This window comes from Poromitra crassiceps (assembly GCF_964638095.1).
Source record: "Poromitra crassiceps genome assembly, chromosome: 13".
Taxonomy (NCBI): Eukaryota; Metazoa; Chordata; class Actinopteri; order Beryciformes; family Melamphaidae; genus Poromitra; species Poromitra crassiceps.
Genome location: NC_139644.1, coordinates 7,014,888 through 7,036,705, shown reverse-complemented (window position 1 = coordinate 7,036,705; position 21,818 = coordinate 7,014,888). Strand labels below are relative to the sequence as shown.

The following is a 21,818-nucleotide window of genomic DNA, read 5'->3' as shown; positions in this document are numbered from 1 at the left end:
CCCCTTTCACCTGCATTGAGGAATAAAAATGTCACATAACAAGTTTTTTTGGGAGCTGAGACAAGAATCTCTAGATGGCATGTGATAGCATTACTGCACATGAACCCTTTTAATGAGAAGAGGACATACGGAGCAGCAGTAATGGGGTGTCTGTGCTGTTTGACACTTTGACCCCATGTTCTGCCAGAACACATCCAGATGACCTATGACCTCGATACCCCACAAGCAGAACTGGCTGCTGATTTTTTTTTTTTTTTTTTTTTTACCTTTATTTATACAGGAGTCTCACTGAGAGCAATGCTCTCTTTTTCAGGAGTGCCCTGTTTGCATTCACACACATTCACACGTGGAAGCTGACCAGTACAACCACAGTCTGATCTGCTGGCCACTGATCAGCTCCACTGGAGCAGTTGGGGTTAAGGGCCTTGCTCAAGGGCACCTTAGTGGCGGTAATGAGGGAGGGGCAAGCGCTGCCTTTCTCACTTTCCCCACCCAGATTTATCCTGCCGGTCCCGGGGATTGAACCGACGACCTTCCAGTCACAAGCTCGCTTCTCTAACCGTTGGGCCACCACTGCATTGCAGGCTGTCGGCTCTGCGGGTGGTTGGCATAGCGGGTGGACCCCCTCAAGGTGTGTTGGTTTCAGACATTCCACTGCAATACGCCTCAGGGGTTATGTGTATGTGTATGTGACTCCACCGGTTTGGAAGGCTGAGATAATAATTGGGTGCCATGGCACGAGTCCGATACCTCACGAGTCCGACACCTCACGAGTCCGAAAAAAGAGGCTAACTTCCCCCAGACCCTAACCCAAAACCTAACCTCTCCCACCCCCACGCCTAAACCTAACCTCCCCCAGACCCTAACCCAAAACCTAACCTCTCCCACCCCCACCCCCACGCCTAAACCTAACCTCCCCCAGACCCTAACCCAAAACCATGAGGTGTCGGACTCGTGAGGTATCGGACTCGTGAGGTATCGGACTAGGGGGCAGTCCCCAATAATTGTGACCTGTCACATTGACCCCAAAACACATTTTGAGCTGTATACACTGTTGGAAAGAGAAGAATGTAAGCTTTCTGATCATATCAAAATTATGAACAACACAGAGGGAAAGGTTTGATATAGGAGATTTTTGATATTGAGATTTTGTCTTGCCCCTTCTTCTTCTTCTTCTTCTTCTTCTTCTTCTTCTTCTTCGGGGTGCAAATATCGGCGGGATGCAGAAATCGGCACAACACCTCTGCAACCCGGAAGTACTGTGTGTTTGCAACCTCCTTGTCCGTGCGCCTGCGAACAAGCGGCGCGCCCGTGTCGAGGGAACAAAGGAGGGTTGTGTGAGTGCATCATAGTGCATTGACATTGTTTTTTAGCTAACATCATCTGTTGACATTACTGGGACGTTAGCGATGCGTCTTTACTAGCCAGACAGCAACGTAAGTTCCCAGTAAAAGTGTTTGTATTTCGATTACTACCAGCTAACCTCTCTAACGTCAGCTAATACCACTCGTGTGTGTGTGTGTGCGTGTGTAACGTTAGCTTAGCGTCACCAAGCTACTCAAACATCCTGGAAATGTTGCATAATAAAGCAGGCTTTACTGGACTGAGGTCTATTAACATTCGCCTTATCTGTCTTGAAATGCCATTAAACACCACTAACGTTACAGAAAAATTGTCTATTATTTCGTGTTAGCAATGTTAGCTTTGGCTAGAAGGCCGCCAGCTTGGCTAACGTTAGCGCTGTTAGCTAGGCTAGTCATTCATTGTGATCAACGTTAATTTAGTGCAGATTTTTTCTTCTGCTTCGTCTCCCAAACGATTCCCAGCAGCACTGTGCAGTGAGTTGTACTAACCTAACTTGTATTAGCTGAATGTTTTCTAACGTGTTATTATTTTTTCTCATCCCCAGTCCAATTTCCGACCACGATGTCAAGTAAGTAAACACACAATGTCATCTGAAAAGCACAAGCTCACACACACAGACTCAACGCTCGTTGTGTTGACTTATCCTTGTCCCAGTCTTAACCCTAACGTAATGGACATTACTGCATGCCGACGAGTTGCAAAATGTAACATTTCCAGATGACTTATCAGATGTTATCTGCACATCCACTTCCAGGTTTGGAAAACAGCTGCAACTGTCACAGAAAAGCATTGCTGATTAATTTTGTACATGTCATGAAACTGTAAACCGTTTCTAGGAATAGCCGAGTATAGTATAATGGAGATGACAGGAGAGAGTGAAAGCTATTACCAAGTATATGCACTACATTCTCTCCTTGGACTAACTTCTAGTCATTGATATCCTAGTGAAATCACATCATTTTACTCATTTTGTTGGGGACTCCCCTGCGACCCCTCATCAAGCTGACGTTCGAGTATAGGACTAGTTTGTGTATAGGACTAGTTTGTGTATAGGACTAGTTTGTGTATAGGACTAGCTGCCTCTAGGCGGATGCAGAAGTATATCGCTGCCTTAACTCTTTTCCTAGCGTTGACCTGCCAGCCTGCCCCCCACTAACAAACAAACATCCACTTTGTCTGATATATAGATGTTTCCATGTTGTCAGTAAAGGTCCATATATACAGTCAAGTGCATATGCTTCAGTGATATGTGGCACCTTGTTTATGCTTCAGTGGTATGTGGCACCTTGTTTTGAACGGTGCTTCTGAACAAACATTTTGAAGTGAAAATGCAGTTGTTGACCTGGTCAGTCAGTAAGAGCCTTGTACCTTTTTGCTGTTGTGATCAGGGGTGTTGGGGAGGTAAGGAAAGTGTTAGTTGCTATTATTATTATTACTACTTACTAGTGGACCCGACTCAGAACTCTTGTTATTTGTTTTTCTAGTTGATTGATTGACTGTAGTAGTGGGAATCTCTGAACTGATGATGTTGTTTGTTATTATATTATTATTATTATTATTTGGTTTATTGATAGACTGTATAGTGGGAAACTCTGAACTCTTTGGCAACTGCACTCTGCTCACCCTCAGCAGGTCGGCTGAATGAGAGCAGCCACATTAATCTAAATGTAGTTCCACTCTGTTCATGCTTTCATATACCGCAAGGTTCTGCTCTGTTTATCAAACAGTGTTCACATACTGTTCTGCTCTGATGTTTATCAAACAGCAGCTCCCCCCACTTAATAATAACACTACAACACTGGCTGTGATCAAGGAAACATGTAGCAGGGAATGGACACATTGAGATAATTCAAATATATTCAAAGCGTGACGACGATGTCAGCACGATGTCAGCACGATGTCAGCGACTACTTCTGAAATTCACCCGACAACTTTTTGTTTTTGTTCTTGCACAGAACGGCCATCCTATGCCCCTCCCCCTCCCCCCGCCCCCACAGCGGTAAGTATACTCCTCCTGCTATTCAAGGGTCTCCCCTTTACTGTTCCGTGGCTCGAAAGCCATGTTAGCTCTGCACAACAATGGTCTCTCTTTCTCTCTCTCTCTCTCTCTCTCTCTCTCTCTCTTTCTCTCTCTCTCTCTCTCTCTCTGCATCTTATGTTGCTTTCATTCTTTCTGAACACACTGAGGTCGATGCAAATCTTACTCAGCCCTCCATCCTCCCTCTCGCTCCTGCATATTCCTCCCATCTTACTGCCACATACATACATACATACATACATACATACATACATACATACATACATACATACACATACATACCAGCACCTTTGAACACTACAGCTGTTGTGTAGACAGGCTCAGTCTAACATGCTCACTACAGCTGTTGTGTAGACAGGCTCACTTTGCCTCGTGTGTATCGTTGCTGCTGAGAAACACAAGTCTCTTGGAAATACTGACTTGTGATATGAAAGATGAGCTTCATGTTAGAAGGTGTGTATGTAGGCTAGTTGAAACATAATTTGACTAATTTAATTGGACATAATTTGAATAATTGAATGCCTTGAATTCACCAGGCTTGCATTCAGTAGCAGGGCACAGCATTGTGTAGGCTTGACATTGAAGTGAATGGGGCAGTTGCTTCATAGGATGGCACAGGCAGTCCTGTTCATGTGACATTCACATGTTGTGCACTCATCCTGAATGCTAGCCAGCTTTTTCTCTCTCTTGTTTTCCCCTTGCATGATGACTCCATGTTGGGGCACCATTATAAACCAGCATGATGACTCCATGTTGGGGCAACATTATAAACCAGCAAAACAAAAATATATTTTTTTCATGTTGTTTTTTTTCCTTTTTCACTTATTTATGTTTATCCCTCTTCCTCCTCTTGTTTGTGAGCCATTTCTCATTCGTGTTTTGTCTCATTTGTCTTCCATCAGCAATTGCCTTCCACCCCGGGGTTTGTGGGCTACAACCCTTACAGCCACCTGGCCTACAACAACCTCCGGCTGGGAGGCAGCGCCAGTGGCTCCAGCAGGGTAATGAACTGATGGAGGGATTTGGATCAAAGTCATGAGAAGGAATGGGAGGAGGACTAGAAGGGAGGGCGGGAGGATACAGAACTGCTATAATAGAAAGAAAGTTTGGAAAAATAAGAGATGTAGAAGGAAAGGTTGGGAAAATAACGGTATAGAAGGAAAGGTTGGGGTACATTTGAAGGCTGTTAGGATGATGATCAAAGACGATTATAGAAGACGATGGTAAGAAGAAAGGGCGGCTGGCCTCAGCTCAGTCCTACATCATAAGGGGCCCAGGTTCAGTACAGAAAATATGCTCATCAGTGGCTACACGCCTTTCTCATTGTAAGTTCCTCTGTATAAGCACATCAGCTAAATGCTCCAAATGTAACGTACAAAAAAGATCAGTAGTGCATAAACAATATGCTAATGAAATGGGAAACAAAGTAGTGATCTGACAGAGGGGGGAAAATGAAGTAATGGTGACATAAAGAGGGGGAGAGAAGGAGATGATCATGGAAACCAAAGACGAGACATGGGGTAAGGGAGGGCTAAGATGTCAATACGGACGACTGTAGGGAAATAGATGAATATAGCCCACGAACCAGCTTTTTGCATCCCTGAATAGACTAAGGCCATGTCCACACGGAGACGAGTTTAGGTGTATCCGCTAAAGTTTTTTGTCATATAGACGTTTCGTCCAGATGGAACCGCGTTCTGGGACTATACGTTCTGGGAGTATACGCTAATTTTTCAAAACGGGTCCCAGAGTGATTAAATCTGAAGACGACACCCTTGCATTTCCGTGTTTACAACCCATACGCATCTTTCCTGAAACGATGATGCCATAGCCCCACCTCTCTCCACCAGCAACAATAACAATCATGGCAGTAACGTTCGTGCTACAGCAGTGGGGATCTTGCAGCAAAATATAATGCTCCTCTATTACCACCGTCAGCAACAAGTGGACACGGAGAACAGCGTGTAGCCTACAACATCCTCAGGGCTCCACAGCTGACTCTACCCATCCACCCCTCCCCTCCCTTCATCGGATATTTCCCATAAGGCTTAGCGGCGGCTACATTTTTACAATAACACAAACAAAATCAGGCTTAACGTGTTAGATAGAAATTATATTTATTTTTAATACAACATGCAATTCTGGAATATTTTAATATTGGACAAAATGAAATGAAATGAAATGTAAACCCTGAGTGAAACCAACATACTCTCTTGCCCTAGTATATAGCCCTCGTAAATACAACGTGAATAGGGAAGTGAGAGGTTTGAGGAACACGCGGTTGCACTGTGATGTCTGTGATATCCGCTCGTGTCCACTCCAACAAGACTTTAACTTACTTGACGCGACTTTTTCCAATAAAAACACATTTATGCCATGAGTTTATATAATGTATATTTATGTTGCATCATTTAGCCTGTGCTGTGATGTGCAGGAGCGGCCAATATGCTGGGATGTGTTTGCAACATGTCTAAAGATCATGGAAGTGGATGATATCAGGAATGTCACCGATAGTTAACGTTCTATATTGTAGGCTACAGGGAGACCATCAGCCCTGCTGAACAGCTCTGCATTTGCCTGTATACTGTAGGTTTCATCATTTTATTCATCGACATGGCAAACCTCCCCACAAAGCCAAGGGTTTAAGCTGCTGCTACAGTGAGATACACATTATAGACTGTGCGCCCCTAGAGGTTGTATGCCATTATTGACGAGATTGTCTTTCTCTGTTATTCTACAGCGGTTTCAGTGGTTTCATGTGGATACACACATTTCTTGAAACGTTTCCATGTTTATGGAAAACTTTTCTGAAACGAAAAAAAAAAACATAGCTTCCGTCTCCGTGTGGACATGGCCTAAGTGTGATGATGCAGGGATGGAACAAATGGCAGTACTCTGGTAGTGTGTCGTGATGCTAGTAGCCACAGTCAATGAAATGGCAACATTGTCAGGTTTACATTAGGTCAGAAATCAGAATGGATTTATGGGGTCTGGCAGTGATTTTGGGGGTCTGGTAGTATATTTATATTTATTGTCAGTTCAGTTCTTACACCACTAGATGCATTTGAATTGGATCTGAGAGTAGAAAGGGAATAATGACCCTGACATGAATTTCAAAGTGTTTAGAGTCTAGTGTGTTCCAGTAGCTCATTCACAGCTCCCAGAGTCGTCTTTGAAACAGTCACCATCATCTCCCCACCCCAGTCATGTTGCCCAATATACCATACTGACATCTTTGTTTTGGCCAGCAGTTTCCCTTCCTGTCCCCTGAGACTGCATGTTATTGACAATGTGCTGGTTAGCTTAACAACTTGCAGCTTTGCCACAGGCCTGGAACGTGCTTCAGGGTTCCCACGGGTCCTTGAAATCCTGGAAAGTCTGTAAATTGGGGGGGGGGGGGGGGTCGATGCTTTGAAAGTTTTTGAAAATTGGCATAAATAGACATGGGTCATTTAAAGTGCTTGGATTTGTTTTTGTGCAAGAATATCAATTCAAAAGTTCTTCTGATATTTTGTGTAAATAGGTTTAACACAGCACAGTTGAGAAGTGTTTACACATTCAAGCCTCTCTCTCTTTTTAATTGTCTGTGAGCTTCTGTAAACCTGCTAGTTCTTATTAGAAAAGATATGATTATTGTAGCAGTAATTATTAATTAACCGTGATCCATGTCTCAAACTGCCATGTCGGGTCCTTGAATGTTGAGGGGATTGGTCCTGGAAAGTCCTTGAAAAGTTCTCCTTGAATATTTAATGAAGTAATAATTAATATTTAATGAAGTAATATTTAAGACGGTGTGGGAACCCTGGTGCTCGAATAAAAAAATGAAATCAAGCACTTGAAAGTGCTTGGATGTATGAAGTGGAGAGTTGGTGCAACAGCGGGCCAAAACCAAGCTGTATCAGCAGCACTGTGCACAGACTTCTTGAGGCCCAACTTTAACCATGTTAACGCCATCAGTCTCACCCCTCCCCCTCTCGCCCAGACCCATCGCCCGCCTGCATCTCAATAAGCTAAGGATGCTCCCTCATATCTCTGGTGTGCCGCATCCACAAGGAGGCTAATTTCACTGTGGATGTGACGTGCTGAGTCTGTGACTGCATGGCAGATCTGCATACAAATGTTTTGAGTCCCAAAAGGTTACACTATACTTCACTTCACGTGGGGGTGGACATTTCTCTCATATAGCTGGAATTAGATGATCAATTTAGTAGAGAACACAAGCCCAACATATTTAATTATATATACAGTATATTGGGGGTGGGGGGGGGGGATCGATACACCATAGTATCGCGATATTTTGCCTGACGATATTGTATCGATATTTGGACGCCAAGTATCGATATAAAAAAAAAAAAATTGCAGGCCATGCCATGCCAGGCCACCGGGCATCTGCCCAAAGCGCCCGATGTTGCAGTCCACGCCTGCAGTGGTGTATTGAGTCCAGAGAAGCTTAATAATGTAGCCTACATGTGGGGCCAAAACAAAACAAAAAAACACTGCATGTTTTACTTCCGGTGAGCTCAAGGAAAAGGTAGGAAAAGGAGTTAGACAATATATCGAAATATCGCAATATTCAATATATCGCAATACTAGCATATTGCAATACTATCGTATCGTGACTCTAAGTATCGTTTTAGTATCGTATCGTGGGCATCTGGTGATTCCCACCCTTACAGTATATATATACAATATATTATATATAATTTCAGGATCTGCAAAATTGTCCTAACTGTTCAAATGGGGGCTGATTGAGTGTGTTTTCGCGGCAAACCTGTACTCAAATCTCCTTAATTCTGCCTGTATGTGAAATTGCGACTGCTGCTGCATACAGCTTTTAACCTTCAATGTCTTTTGGAACGATAATGTACATTAAAAGCACATCACATAAGGCAACATGGACAATGTTTATATTTTTTTACTATGCAGTTTTTTTTAAAGCTGTGACCAGTCATGATCTAGAAGTCCCTCGGTTGGTCGGTTGGTTGGTCGGTCGGTCCACAAAATCAATGTCAGTGGAGTGGATGATGTCATACTCTGACATCGCATATTTGGTCACAACTATCGCAAATTTGGGCTTTTTTTCCCCAGGATTTAGAAACTACCGTAAATTCCGGACTATAAGCCGCGGCTTTTTTCCCGTTTTTTGGCCTTTTTTGCCCCCTGCGGCTTATATAACGGTGCGTCTTATCTATGGATTTTTTCCAAAAAAAAAAAAAAATCTCTCTTTTTTAGCACTCTTTCTAACTATAAATCCACTTCTGTTTTAATTTCCTCTCTTGCCCTCTTTTAACAACATAACATAACATAACACAACACAGGTAAGCAGAAAGAAAAAGATGAAGCAATCACGCCATGAATGAGGAAATGACTCACCTGCTGGAGGCTGGAGATACACCGCTTGGGCTAAACTTTTACTCCGTGAAACACTATCGATTAAGTCCGACATCGCTCAGAGGTTTTGAGCAGCTTGAAAACAAGTTTGAAAACGTGCAGAAGTCCATCCACTCACTCACTAAAGAAAATAATGCAACCGTGAAGAGTTTCACTCGTGTCCAGCCATCTGGCCGAGTTAGAGCCGAAGTCCCGAACACAGTGAGAAAACCTCCCGAAGCTGCTGCTGCAGCGGGGTGCATATTGTCCGGCCAGCCGACCGAGAGGCATGCGAGCCGGGCACTATTAAACAGTTGGGGTGTGTGAGGTGGCTGGCTGTGGAGGTGGCGGTTTCTCCTCCTCCTCCTTTCTCCCGCACACCGGGCGCCTCGGCCACGTCCAGACCCCGGCCTGCCACCGAGGGCCATCTTCATCTGCCTACTCCGCTGGCCCGACCGTCAACTCATCCTCCAGGCTGCGGGGAAGAAGCCCCTCACCTGGGAGGGTACGCGCTTTTTCGTCCGCAGGACCTCTCCGCGTTGGTGCAACAGAAACGCGCAACATACAACAGCATCATCGAGTCAATGGATATCGCTTTGGCGTACTGTACCCAGCGAGACTCGTCATAACCAGACCGGACTATCTTTAGCACTCTTTCTAACTATAAATCCACTTCTGTTTTAATTTCCTCTCTTGCCCTCTTTTCACCACACCGCGGACACTGTGTGCCCAGCGGCGGAACAAGAGCTCAAAGTGAAACTGCCGAATATCTTTTGAGTTGGACTGGTCAATAGTACTGTGAGTAACTAAAATAAAAAACGGAATTCTCTCTTCTTTAGCACTCTTTCTAACTATAAATCCACTTCTGTTTTAATTTCCTCTCTTGCCCTCTTTTCACCACACCGCGGACACTGTGTGCACTGTAAAAAAAACAAAAAATACCACAATGTGTGATTTTGTCTGGGGATTAGTGACCTGACTTTTGTTTTGTTGAAATGTTAATAAATGGGAGCTTCCCCAAACAGCCATCTGTTCCCGACAATCCCCTCTGTGCACGAAGCCTTACATATGGTAATTAAACATCAAAACACCCGCGGCTTATAGACCGGTGCGGCTTATAGAAGAAAAAAATAGTCACCTTTGAAGGTGCGGCTTATAGACCGGTGCGTCTTATAGTCCGGAATTTACGGTAAATTACATTTAAATAAAAAAAATAAAAAGTTGACGCCCAGATCTATTTGAAAGCATTATAGAAAGAAAGAAAGAAAAGGTTATTATTGTTATCGGGCACAGTCTCACATGGTCTGGCTATGTGGCGGCCCGGCACCATGACACTGACTTGTCACAGAGGCCACAGTAGCTGCCTGTCTCTCGTCAGTCCCTGTTTGTAGTGTGAGATGCTCCGTCACTAGAGATGCTCCGTCACTAGAGATGCTCCGTCACTAGAGATGCTCCGTCACTAGAGATGCTCCGTCACTGGAGATGCTCCGTCACTAGAGATGCTCCGTCACTAGAGATGCTCCGTCACTAGAGATGCTCCGTCACTAGAGATGCTCCGTCACTAGAGATGCTCCGTCACTGGAGATGCTCCGTCACTAGAGATGCTCCGTCACTGGAGATGCTCCGTCACTGGAGATGCTCCGTCACTAGAGATGCTCCGTCACTAGAGATGCTCCGTCACTAGAGATGCTCCGTCACTAGAGATGCTCCGTCACTAGAGATGCTCCGTCACTAGAGATGCTCCGTCACTGGAGATGCTCCGTCACTAGAGATGCTCCGTCACTAGAGATGCTCCGTCACTAGAGATGCTCCGTCACTAGAGATGCTCCGTCACTGGAGATGCTCCGTCACTGGAGATGCTCCGTCACTGGAGATGCTCCGTCACTAGAGATGCTCCGTCACTGGAGATGCTCCGTCACTGGAGATGCTCCGTCACTAGAGATGCTCCGTCACTAGAGATGCTCCGTCACTAGAGATGCTCCGTCACTAGAGATGCTCCGTCACTAGAGATGCTCTGTCACTAGAGATGCTCCATCACTAGAGATGCTCCGTCACTAGAGATGCTCCGTAGCTCCGTCACTGGAGATGCTCTGTCACTAGAGATGCTCCGTCACTGGAGATGCTCCGTCACTGGCAGCTCAAATGCTTCACCGCTTTGTTCACGTGGGTGTCTTGCTCTGTTTGAAGTAAAATGGCACCTTCAAATCAACTGAAATCACGTCAGAGTTCTATATTGTCATGGTTTTTATCTACACAACACATCTTTTTTTTTACTTTATATTACTTCATGCAAACATGTTTTTTATGATCACTCTGAGCTTTTTTGACTGCTCTTTATTTGGTATTTTCTCTCTCTCTCTCTCTGTGCTCTTTCTGAACTTCTCTCTCTTCATCATAACGTTAATATTCTCTCTTTCCACCCCCGCCCTCCCTCTCTCTCTCTGTGCAGAACTCAACAGGCGTCACTGTGCCAAAGCCGCCCAAACCTCCAGACAAGCCGCTGATGCCTTACATGCGGTACAGCCGGAAGGTAAGCAGGAAGGTAAGACACCCATCCACGGTGTCTGCTTTTACTGCTTGTCCAAGAGTCACCCACCTCCCAACACCCAGATCACCCTGAACCTTTCCAACACCCCCTTCCCCCCCAGGGGGTACGGTCCCTAAATATGACCCCCCTCTGGCTGGCCTGGGGATGAAAGGTTCCAGGGGGGAGAGGTTGGGAGACAGAGAAGCCGCGACACCACCACCACCGCACCCTCCCACCAGAACCTGCCGCTGGTTCTGCTCCGCCGTCCTGTTGTCTTGTAGCTTTCTGTTTGTTTGTTTTTGTTAAAGGGACAGCTCACCCTAAAATCCAAAATTAATATATTTCCTCTCACCTGTAGTGCTATTTATCCATCTATATTGTTTTGTGCTAGTTGCCTGAGTTTTGGAGATATCTGGTGTAGAGATGTCTGCCTTCTCTCCAATACAATGGAACTGGATGGCACTTGGCTTGTGATGTTCAAAGCGCAAAAAACAACAGCAGCAGCAATGTCTCTAGAGCAGCAGCTAGCGGGTGTAGTTTGGTCAAAAGAAAATAGTTCCTAGATGATCCTGCTCACAACAAGGTCTGTGGATTATCTTGGGTAACCTGGTCATGATTTCTGGAAAGAGACCTTGATTTTTTTTAAATGTATTTTCTTGGTGCTTTGAGCACCACAAGCCGAGTGCCATCCAGTTCCATTGTACTGGAGAGAAGACAGAAATCTGTACAGCCGTCAGCCCATATCTCCAAAACTCAGCAACTCACAGCAAAGTGATCTACCGGTAGATGGATAAATAGCCCTACAGGGTGAGCTGTCTTAAGTTCTAAGTCTTAGCATCTCCTTGTGTGTCTGCATGCAATGTGATTACATTGATGCTTCTTTTTTTCCAGTCCTCATTTCATTTTCTGCTCTGGTGCCTCCTTCTCTGCTTCTACAGTTTTACTGTTTCCTGCTACAGCTCCATTCTGGGAGGGGGGTTTGAAAAAGGGCAAAAGGGTACCTACAAGTAAGGGGTTAATATAAAAACAGGTGATTGGCCCCAAACCCAAAGAGAGACCTCATTTAGGAATGGAACTCTTCTTCTTTTATTTTTTCTTCACCTTTATTTTCCTCTCCTGTAGTCATTTAGATTTCCAATTGGCTGCAGTCTCCCCCTAGTGACCATAGCTATTTTTGTTTGTGTGTGTCTGTGTGCCGATCTGTCTGCACACCTGTGTGTGTGTGTGCGCACGTGCAAGGTATGGGACCAGGTGAAGGCGTCCAACCCGGACCTAAAGCTGTGGGAGATTGGGAAGATTATCGGAGGGATGTGGAGGGACTTGACTGATGAAGAGAAACAGGATTACCTCAATGAATACGAGGCTGAGAAGGTGAGCCGCAAGAAGTGCTTTATATTCCCATTGGCCGACACCATGGTCAGCCTGCCTTTCTGTATGTTCATCTTTCTTTCTCTCCATCCCTCACCTAGATTGAGTACAACGACAATCTGAAGGCCTACCACAACTCCCCGACCTACCTGGCCTACGTCAACGCTAAGAACCGGGCTGAGGCGGCCATGGAGGAGGAGAGCAGGCAGAGACAGACCCGCATGGACAAAGGAGAGCCGTACATGAGCATCCAGCCGGCTGAAGACCCTGATGGTACCTTCTAATGTGCTGAAAATGTTCAAAAAGTACCAATACTCATGGAAATTATTTAAAGTTTTATATTGAAAACTCAGACCAAAAAGGACTGATGCACTCACAGAGATAATTTGTCCAAGGCTGCACACCTGCGTCTGGGACTGTTGCTAACTTTGGATGATGATGGGCAGTATTTAGACTATGTGAGACTATGTGTTAATCATCATAAATCCAGTCTGATATAAATCATCAGATCATCATCTCAGTTGTCCTTCAGAACTTTTACTTCCAGAGCAGGGGGGGATATTTAGTATTAGATTATTTAGATATTTCTTTCTCCTCCTTAAAAATAAGGAAAAGAACCGACAACAACCAGCCCCATTTGTTTCAGGGTTTTTTTTCTATCAAAAATCTATCGATAAGATGTATCGATATCGATAAGAGTAGTAGTATCGTTAATTCCTTACCGATACCAATTGTGTGCGAGTGTGGGTGGGGGGGGGGTATAAATCAATATTTATGGGAGAAAAGTAGTTTGTAGAATTGATCTGTTTAAGTTCTGACACCGGTGTATCCATCTTCTTGTCTAACTATCGGGAATAAGGCAAATAGGCGAATCTCCCAAAATGTTGGCGTGTTCCTTTAAATGTCTTCCCTGCCCTCTGCTCAGACTATGACGACGGCTTCTCGGTGAAGCACACGGCCGCCGCCCGCTTCCAGAGGAACCACCGGCTCATCAGCGACATCCTGAGCGAGATCGTGGTCCCGGACGTCCGCTCGGTGGTCACCACCGCCCGCATGCAGGTCCTCAAGAGACAGGTCCAGTCGCTCATGGTGCACCAGGTAGGCCTGCAACTAACCAGGACTTTTTATTGTCCACATTAGTCTGTCCATTATTTTCTCCATTAATGGATTAGCTGTTTGGTCTAAAAAAAAAGTCAGAAAACGGTGAAAAAAGTTTGATGAGTGTTTCCCAAAGCCCAAGATGAACTTCCTCAAATGTCTTGTTTTGTCCACAACCCCAAGATATTCACTTTACTGTCATAGAGGAGTAAAGAAACCAGGAAATATTCACATTCAAGAAGCTGGAATCTGGGAATTTGGACTTTTTTCAACAAACAAATCAAACCGATTAATCGATTATTAAAATTGTTGGCAATTAATTTAATAGTTGACCACTAATCGAATAATAAATTATTCTGTGCAGCTCGAGCAGCATGTGGGTTAACATTGCATAATACAAAGGTGACTGACCCGATGCCGGAGAGAACTTAGGATACAGACAAGATTACCAGCAAAGCTACAAATAAAATCATTGGATATACCGGTAGTGTAAAATAATGATCTTAATTCTTACTTGTCGTTGAACTCAGTCTTGTTGAGATGGGCGTGTAAAACCGTGTAGACACTCTCTCTCACTCTTGGGTCACCTGGTCCTTGTGTGTTTCAGAGGAAGCTGGAGGCAGAACTTCTGCAGATTGAGGATCGCCACCAAGACAAGAAGAGACGCTTCCTGGAAACCACAGACTCCTTCAACACTGAGCTCAAACGGGTATGGCAGCAATACCACTGTTACACATGGGGTTTGATCTGTGGGTGGGGCGTAGGGCTGTTCCATTTTGCCTAAAAATTGAATTGATGATTTTTTCTCTCAAAACTCCATTTTCAATTTCTATTTTTTTTTATGCTATTATACTTCTCTAAATATTTGTTGCCTTGCACAGCTCTTTTTTTCTTTTTTTCATAAGTGACAAATTACACTTTACTCTGAAAGCAGAACAACCCAACTTCCTGTTTTAGCCTAACTTGCTATGCCTAACTTCCTGGCTGTTGCTTGCTAACCTGCAGTGACTTGACACTGGTGGATTTGCTCTTTTGGAGGCAAGTCCTGGTAACGTTACTCGGTGGCCTCACGTGTTGTTGTGTGAACTATAAAGGCAACATTTCAGCATCCGGTGATAACGTCTTTGTTCGTGCGCGCGTGTGTGTTGTGGTAATTGTTATCTTGCACAGCCCGCAGTGCAACACGCTGCTCAGTGCTCACACACTGTGCTTTTGGGAGGTGTTGAAATAAGTTAATTGCTGCTGTCTTTAGTAGGGACGAGTAGCAGCATGCGTACATGAGAGAGAGCCGCCCCGCCGTAACCTAATTACCCTATCTAAAAAAAAATCGATTTTACGATTAATTTTTTTTTAACATCGTCCTAACTTAACACATTGACTGCCAGCCCTTTTTTCAATGCTGTAGGTAGGTTCTGCCAGTTTTTTTTTTGAGGATTCTGGCTCATTTTACAAGAGCCGAGGATTCTTTTCTGCTAAGATTTTGTGAACACACAATATCTCAAAACAACTAATAGAATGTGTGCTTTCTCTGTCTAAAAGAGTTAGTTTGTAGAGTTAGTAGTTATGTAAGCATTAGCAGTTGAATACAGCATGGTTTCAGCGTCAGAAAAATTATTCAGAGATAAACGGCTTTTTGTGAAATTCGATAGAACAGTCACTTTAACCATTCATTTTTGGCATCAGTAAGACCTAAACAATAGTTTTGAACAGTAATTTCCTCCATAACAGCAGGAAACTCCCCTCTGCTTCCAACTCCTCCCTCCGTGGGCGTTCCTCTTGGCTGCAGCCAGCGGCCGTGTCACAAGCTTGTCACCAGTCTCACTGCTTTGCAGCTGCTGTGCGGCTGTGCCTGTCTTCTGGTCATATTTATGCTGCGTGTTTCAAAGTGTGTTCCATCCGTGATCTATTATGCAAATTTGCAATCCCGCACTGCCAGCAATCAGCGCGAAAACGAAAGCGTTTTCGCCAATCCATTTTCATGAGAATGGCTTCGTCACACTGCCTTGTCGCCACTTAGTGGGTCGGTGGAATGGGTTGTACACGTTGTACACGTCCAATACTTATATAAGAGATGTAAAAGGGTTAGATGCACATCCCACCGTCTAAAAAAAAAAAATCGAATTTTTTGACGTGTTAACACGTCGTTGGCAGTCAACAGCTGGATTCTGAAAACGTGTTAACACGTCGTTGGCAGTGAACGTGTTAATTCAATTATGATTCAAAATCTATTTATCGAGCAGCCCTAGTGGGGCGTGCCAAATCCATCTTGCCACTGAACCACAGACCAATCAGTGTCAGAGAAAGGAGGAGGCAGGCCTAAGTGTTTGAAGTTAGCCCATGATAGATGGTGATAGACAGATGGTTCATCCAATCACCTACAAAGTATTTTCTAAAAGTGCACGCCCCTTTTAACCAGTTCAACCAAGATTGAGTTCCCTGAGGGTTCTGTGAAACAAACCATCTGGCAGCATCTGGTTAGCTAAAGTGTGTGTGTGTGTGTGTGTGTGTATGAATTGGTATTGGTGAAGCCATTCGTCGTCATGTATAATAATGTTGCATCTTTGTGTGTGTAGCTGTGCAGCCAGAAAGTGGAGGTTGACATGGAGAAGCTGGCAGCAGAGATGGCTGCTGCTGAGGAGGTGGCCAGGCGGCGGGCGGAGGAGAGGGAGCGTGAGGCAGCCGAGCAGGCGGAGAAGGCCGCCCAGCATGCTCAGGAACAACAACAACATGAGGCAGCTGCAAACAAAGCTGCTGGCAACAACAGCCTTGAGCAGACTAATGCTAATGCCAATGCTAATGCTAATGCTAGCACAGCAGCGAACCCCACCTCAGGGAGTAAGGACGACGACAAGCCCACACCGATGGAGACAGGTTGGCGCACACGCACGCACACACACACACACACACACACACACGCACGCACGCACGCACACACACACACACACACTTAATTTAAGTTAAATTTAAGTTAAAGGATGTGTTTTTCATCCAACAACAATTTATTTTAATGTCACATTGATAGAAGATTAATACAAGAATACTCAACACGTTTCACATGAGAACCTCAGTTCTACATAGCTGTACTGTATATACACAGTATACACACACAGATAGATGTCTTCTGGGAAATCTTGGTGAAAGAAATGATCTGTAGCTCTCAGATTCCACTGACCAGTTCAGTGTTTTCAAAGTGTAAACGGAGCTTTTGCAGCCTTATCATGCAGGTAACATTTAGGGGTGTAAGAAAATACCGATACATTTGAGTATTGTGATATTATGTTTTTGTTTTTGTTTTGTTTTGTTTATTTGGCATGGACAGAGCATATAAAATAAATGTTAATACACAAAATGGAACAACTTTTTATACTCAGATGTATGCATTATGGTGGTGTATTCTTTATACTATGACAGTTTTCTTAAAATTAGATGAAAGAAGTCACAATATATCTCCTTTCTTACACTATTGCGATACATCGCAATATATTGAATCGTAACCCATGTATCTCGTATCGCCAGATTCTTACAATACACAGCCCGATAAATCAATAGCAACATATGGCGATAGACAATTCATCAATACAATAAGAAAATAGTTAAGTATATATGGATATGTCCCTTGATAATGGAGCGTGTTACACGTGACACACAAACAGACAAATCCTAAAGTTCCCACACGAGTATATTTATTACACAGCTGCAACACTCAATTTGTGTTTTTAATTGTTAACATTAAAATGATTACCTGTGTGCCTTGATAAATGAGCTGGTTCAAAATAAAGTTGTTAAATTCAACCTTTTTTCTCGTGGTCTTTATTAAAAATAGGCCATTAAAAAGTATCTGTAATTATCGATATCGACCGATATGAAATTATATATATATATATTTTTTTATATATCGCCCAGCTAGCCCACTAGTAACACTCGGCATGTTTAACTGTCACAGTCAAGTAAAAGTCAACATGAACTGTCCCACACCTAGCCTAAAGCTAATGAACTGTCCCACACCTAGCCTAAAGCTAAAAAGTGCTCTGTTGCTCTCTCCCCAGACGAGGCAGCGTCTGCAGAGTCGTCCTCAGAGCCCCGGCCTCCCCCGCCTCCATCCGACGCCCCCGACAAGCCCGCCCCTCCCCCGGAGCCCCCCAGGGAGAGCGCTGCTCCTGCCAACAGCGCCCCCAGTGACGACAGCAGCAACAGCAGCAGCAGCAGCAGTAGTAGTAGTAGTAGTGTGCCCCCTCCTTCCTCTGACAGCGTTCCCGGAGCCACGCTGGGCCCGGAGCCCCTCCCGGCCTCCCGGGAAGCCAACCACGGCTCGGCTCCTCCTCCTAACCTGGCCGCGGCCCCAGCTCCTCCCCCTCCCCCCGCCTCGGAAGAACCAGCCCCTCCACCGCCGCCCCCGCTACCGCCCCCCAGCCAGACCGGCCAATAGTACGAGGTTGTAATAGCGAGCGTAGACCCTGGGTTAGGTATGTAGATGGAACAGCGGCAGCTACTGTAGAAGGCCCTCCCACGCTGCAGGGGTCCTCTGCTCCTCTTCTGCATGGAGCAGTTGTGCAGCAAGCGGGGAAAAGGTGGGACTTGTACGGTGGCTACAGCTGGAGAATGAGAGGAAGTGGAGGAGGTTTGAGCCTCTGTAATTAACGTCAATAAGTAGTTAACATCCTGCATTTAATATAAGCTTGATTCAGGCTGTATGGATTAGAACAATAACTGATTTGATTCAAACAAAACCTTTTTAGAAGGGAAATGAGGATTTGGATGGAATATATTGCAGATTAAATTAAATCTGCTTCTCTTGGATTAATGCAGCATGTCTGCTTTAATGGTGGGAATTCAAAATGTCACCAAAGAGTCTTTAATTTGACCAGACTGGCTTTGTGCTCGAGCCACTCCTCTTTTTGACCCTCGCTGTAGCTCGCTAGATGTTTGGAGGACAGATCACGGAGTGGACAGAGACGAGTGCAGACTGATATCCGGGTACCAAGGGTGCATCTTCCTGTCACCGACGCCATTGTCCACTCCTCGATTTATTGTCCAAAGTCAGTTTCTTCGTACTCCTCGGATACATTTTTCCCAGTTGGTTGGGTCCAGATTTATAAATCACCGTAGAATAGCAATGCTAGCCTTGGACCCAGCTTGCATCTGTTTGAGTTGACCATACATCCTGGCTCACAGCTAACTCTGCTGATGGCAGGTCAACCAGGCATGGAAGAACCTCCGCTCCAAACCTCAGATCCCTGTTAGTGATCAGTTTGTGTGCTTTTACATTACTGCTACTGTCGCCTTTATTGTGTTACCTTTGTTTTAGTGAGAGATCCAATAGACCAGATCAGATGTCGGATCACATTCAGTCATATTGAACACCTTTGAGTTTGGCCAGGGATTGCATGTGTTGTGTTCAAGGTTCCTGCAGGTCTGGAAAATAACTTCCAGGTGTGGTGGTGGGGCTCTCCATATTTGATGTAGTTCTCCACCCACAGCCGTTTTGTATAATGGTGACAATTGTTTTGAACAATTTGCTTCAGATGCATCGAGAATGACTGAAGTCTCCAAAATAAATCCAGTCAGGCGTTTGAGCTCGAGGAAAACTGCAATCTGAAATTTAACAAGCGTGAATTTCTGAAATGCAGGATGGCAGGGGCAGCCCACCCTACTCTGCCTCTGCCACCCTGCATTTAGAAATGTGCCCCCCCCCCCCCCTTCTTCCCTCTTTTAGCCAATTGGCATGAACACAAACACACACCTTTACACGCACAGGTGACCTCCATGCCAAGTTTCAGACTCTTGGAGCACCAAAGCGTGGTGAACCTGTGGTGGACGGACAGAGCGACCTGTAGAGCTGCTGGTCACCACTAAACATGTGTAGGAACCCAGTTAATTAGCAGTGTCGACTCCAACCACAACAACTTCCTGTAAACATGCAAGCTGTGTTGTGCCCAATATGCACCGCAAGTGCATCTTTTTCAGTGCTTTTCCTGTTGCGTCCTTTTAGAGTCCTAGAAACGGACAGGTTTGTACCTTTTAACAACCACAAGAAAAGATGGTTTTTCCACAGGGATAAATATAGTTAGATGTAATTTCACAAACAGGGAAATTAACTATTACAAGTTTTGAAGGAGTGCTTCTGGACATACTGTGGTGACGTACTGACTTACATGACCGATAAGATGTAGACAGATGTTTAAAATAACATCGTTTTTATTGCCCCTGTTCCCATTAGATATTTATGTAGAAAACAATTAGGAGACGATACTCAGCAATTAGTCTATAAGAGCTACATATTATGGCTATTTTTAAACTATTTTTTCCTCGATGTCACGACCATTTAACTTCACCTGAGAAATGCACACGCTACCCTCATCCAAATGTAACCTCGGTCACTTATGCATTTAAAGGACTGTTTTCTTACTTGAATCGGACTGTTTTTAGTATTTTTCCTCTGCGTTTTTTGCATCTTTCTTTTGTACTGTCTAAACTTCTCTACCCAAATAAAGATTTCTCTTTCAGCAGCTGTGTTGGTTTACAAATGCAAATGTTCTGCAACTTATTGGTTGAAATGTTTTCTTAGTAATTCACAGAGGTAGAAAAGTAGTTTTGGTTTAAGCATGCATGAGCAACACATAGGCCTATTAGGTAAACAAATAGTGATTCTCAACCTTTTTATTATTAAGGACCCTAACTTAATAGGGCCACGGATCCCTATTTGATATTTTGTCTCAACAGTGACCCAAATCACAGAATATATTTTACTTTAAGAGATTTTGTCCAGAACTCCAGGACTATGTATCATAGATAAGAGATGACAGTGAAAATATGATCAAAACAGTCATTCTACATTCTGTAACCGTTAAGTTCTTATAAATGAAATAATGCTGAAGTTTAATAATTGTGCACTTCAAAAAGTTTGCTGGGAATCCCCTTATGCCAGGATCAGACTACACGATATTTTTTGTCGTTCACGATGTCACCATGTCAGACGAGGCCATCATACTGCCATAAATTCGTGACATGTCTTGGTCGGGAGACTGGCCACACTACAAGTGTATTCTCGCTTGAGCATCGTATGCCACCGTCATCACGTCGTCTGCTGTCGTCAGCGAGTTCACAGGTCGTCGGGGAGGCGGACCTGTGAACGAAATCTCCCAGCATGCATTGAGGCCACTACATTGACAAGAAATAGCAACCAAATCAGCCTAAATAGGCTAAAGTGGTAGATAGAAATAATGTTTATGTTAGCACAACATGCAATTGTAAAACATTTCAATATTGGGCAAAATAAAACATTGAAATCCAAACACAACCCTATGTGAAACATGTATGTAATCCAGGTGCTATATATATCCCTTGCAGAATTAACGTTATTTGGATGAGTGACAGGCTCTGCTGTGATGCACTGTGATGTCCGCTCCAGCCTCCAATACTTCATGTGCACGCCCACTATTTTCTTGCCAGCTGCTGCGAGACGAGAAGGAAGAGAAACGAACATGCAGCCGACTCTGCTGAGCTCATGTTATTTGTAGTGAGCAATGCCCATTGCCCAGGCGTTTAAACGCAAATTAAAACACCCTGGCCTTTTTATCTCTTTTATTCTTTTGAGCGGAGCGGAGCGGTGAGTGCGAGCGGGTGAAATCTGTATCGAGCGGGGAGCGGTCTCCCCAGGACCTGATACCTGTCTTCCGGGGTGTCACACTAGGCGAAACCATGTCCAAAAGACTGACATGCCAGTCTTTTCGTCAGGGCGTCGTGAGGCGTCCTAGACGTCCCGACTGGTCCCGACGCTGGTCTTTGATTATGTCACACTACAAGAGGTGAAGACGGCCGATCGTCGTCCCCGATGGTCATATTCGGGCCCGACGCTGAAAATCTGTCGCGCACGACCAAATCGGTCTAAAATCGGGCTGAATTCGTGTAGTCTGAACCAGGCATTAAGGACCCCAGGTTGTTCTCGGGGTCCATGTTGAGAACCACTGATCTATTGTCCTACATTCAACACCTGCAGAATGCATTCTGTCATCTGAATTTACGCCCCCAACAATAACTCAATAAGTAGCTACT

At 44.5% G+C, this 21,818-nt stretch overlaps 1 protein-coding gene and 1 long non-coding RNA gene across 4 annotated transcripts in view; one reads left to right on the top strand and one right to left on the bottom strand.

Annotated features, from left to right (window-relative positions):
• LOC310787434 overlaps nt 1-21,818 on the bottom strand; it is a 755,777-nt gene that overhangs the window by 714,298 nt on the left and 19,661 nt on the right. The window lies entirely within an intron of this gene.
• LOC310787290 (SWI/SNF-related matrix-associated actin-dependent regulator of chromatin subfamily E member 1-like) lies at nt 615-20,269 on the top strand. 3 transcript variants are annotated; one of them, XM_083648668.1, is made up of 12 exons: nt 615-631; nt 1,227-1,337; nt 1,910-1,933; nt 3,321-3,364; nt 4,306-4,404; nt 11,223-11,315; nt 12,540-12,671; nt 12,770-12,941; nt 13,594-13,766; nt 14,374-14,475; nt 16,340-16,637; nt 17,813-20,269. In XM_083648668.1, the coding sequence occupies exons 3-12, from the start codon at nt 1,927-1,929 to the stop codon at nt 18,190-18,192; spliced, it is 1,500 nt and encodes a 499-aa protein (XP_083504794.1). In that variant the 5' UTR covers nt 615-631; nt 1,227-1,337; nt 1,910-1,926; the 3' UTR covers nt 18,193-20,269. The 3 variants fall into 3 exon arrangements, with proteins under 3 accessions (XP_083504794.1, XP_083504795.1, XP_083504793.1); XM_083648669.1 differs by lacking the exon at nt 615-631 and having other exon boundaries at nt 1,299-1,436; nt 11,223-11,303; XM_083648667.1 differs by lacking the exon at nt 615-631 and having other exon boundaries at nt 1,299-1,436.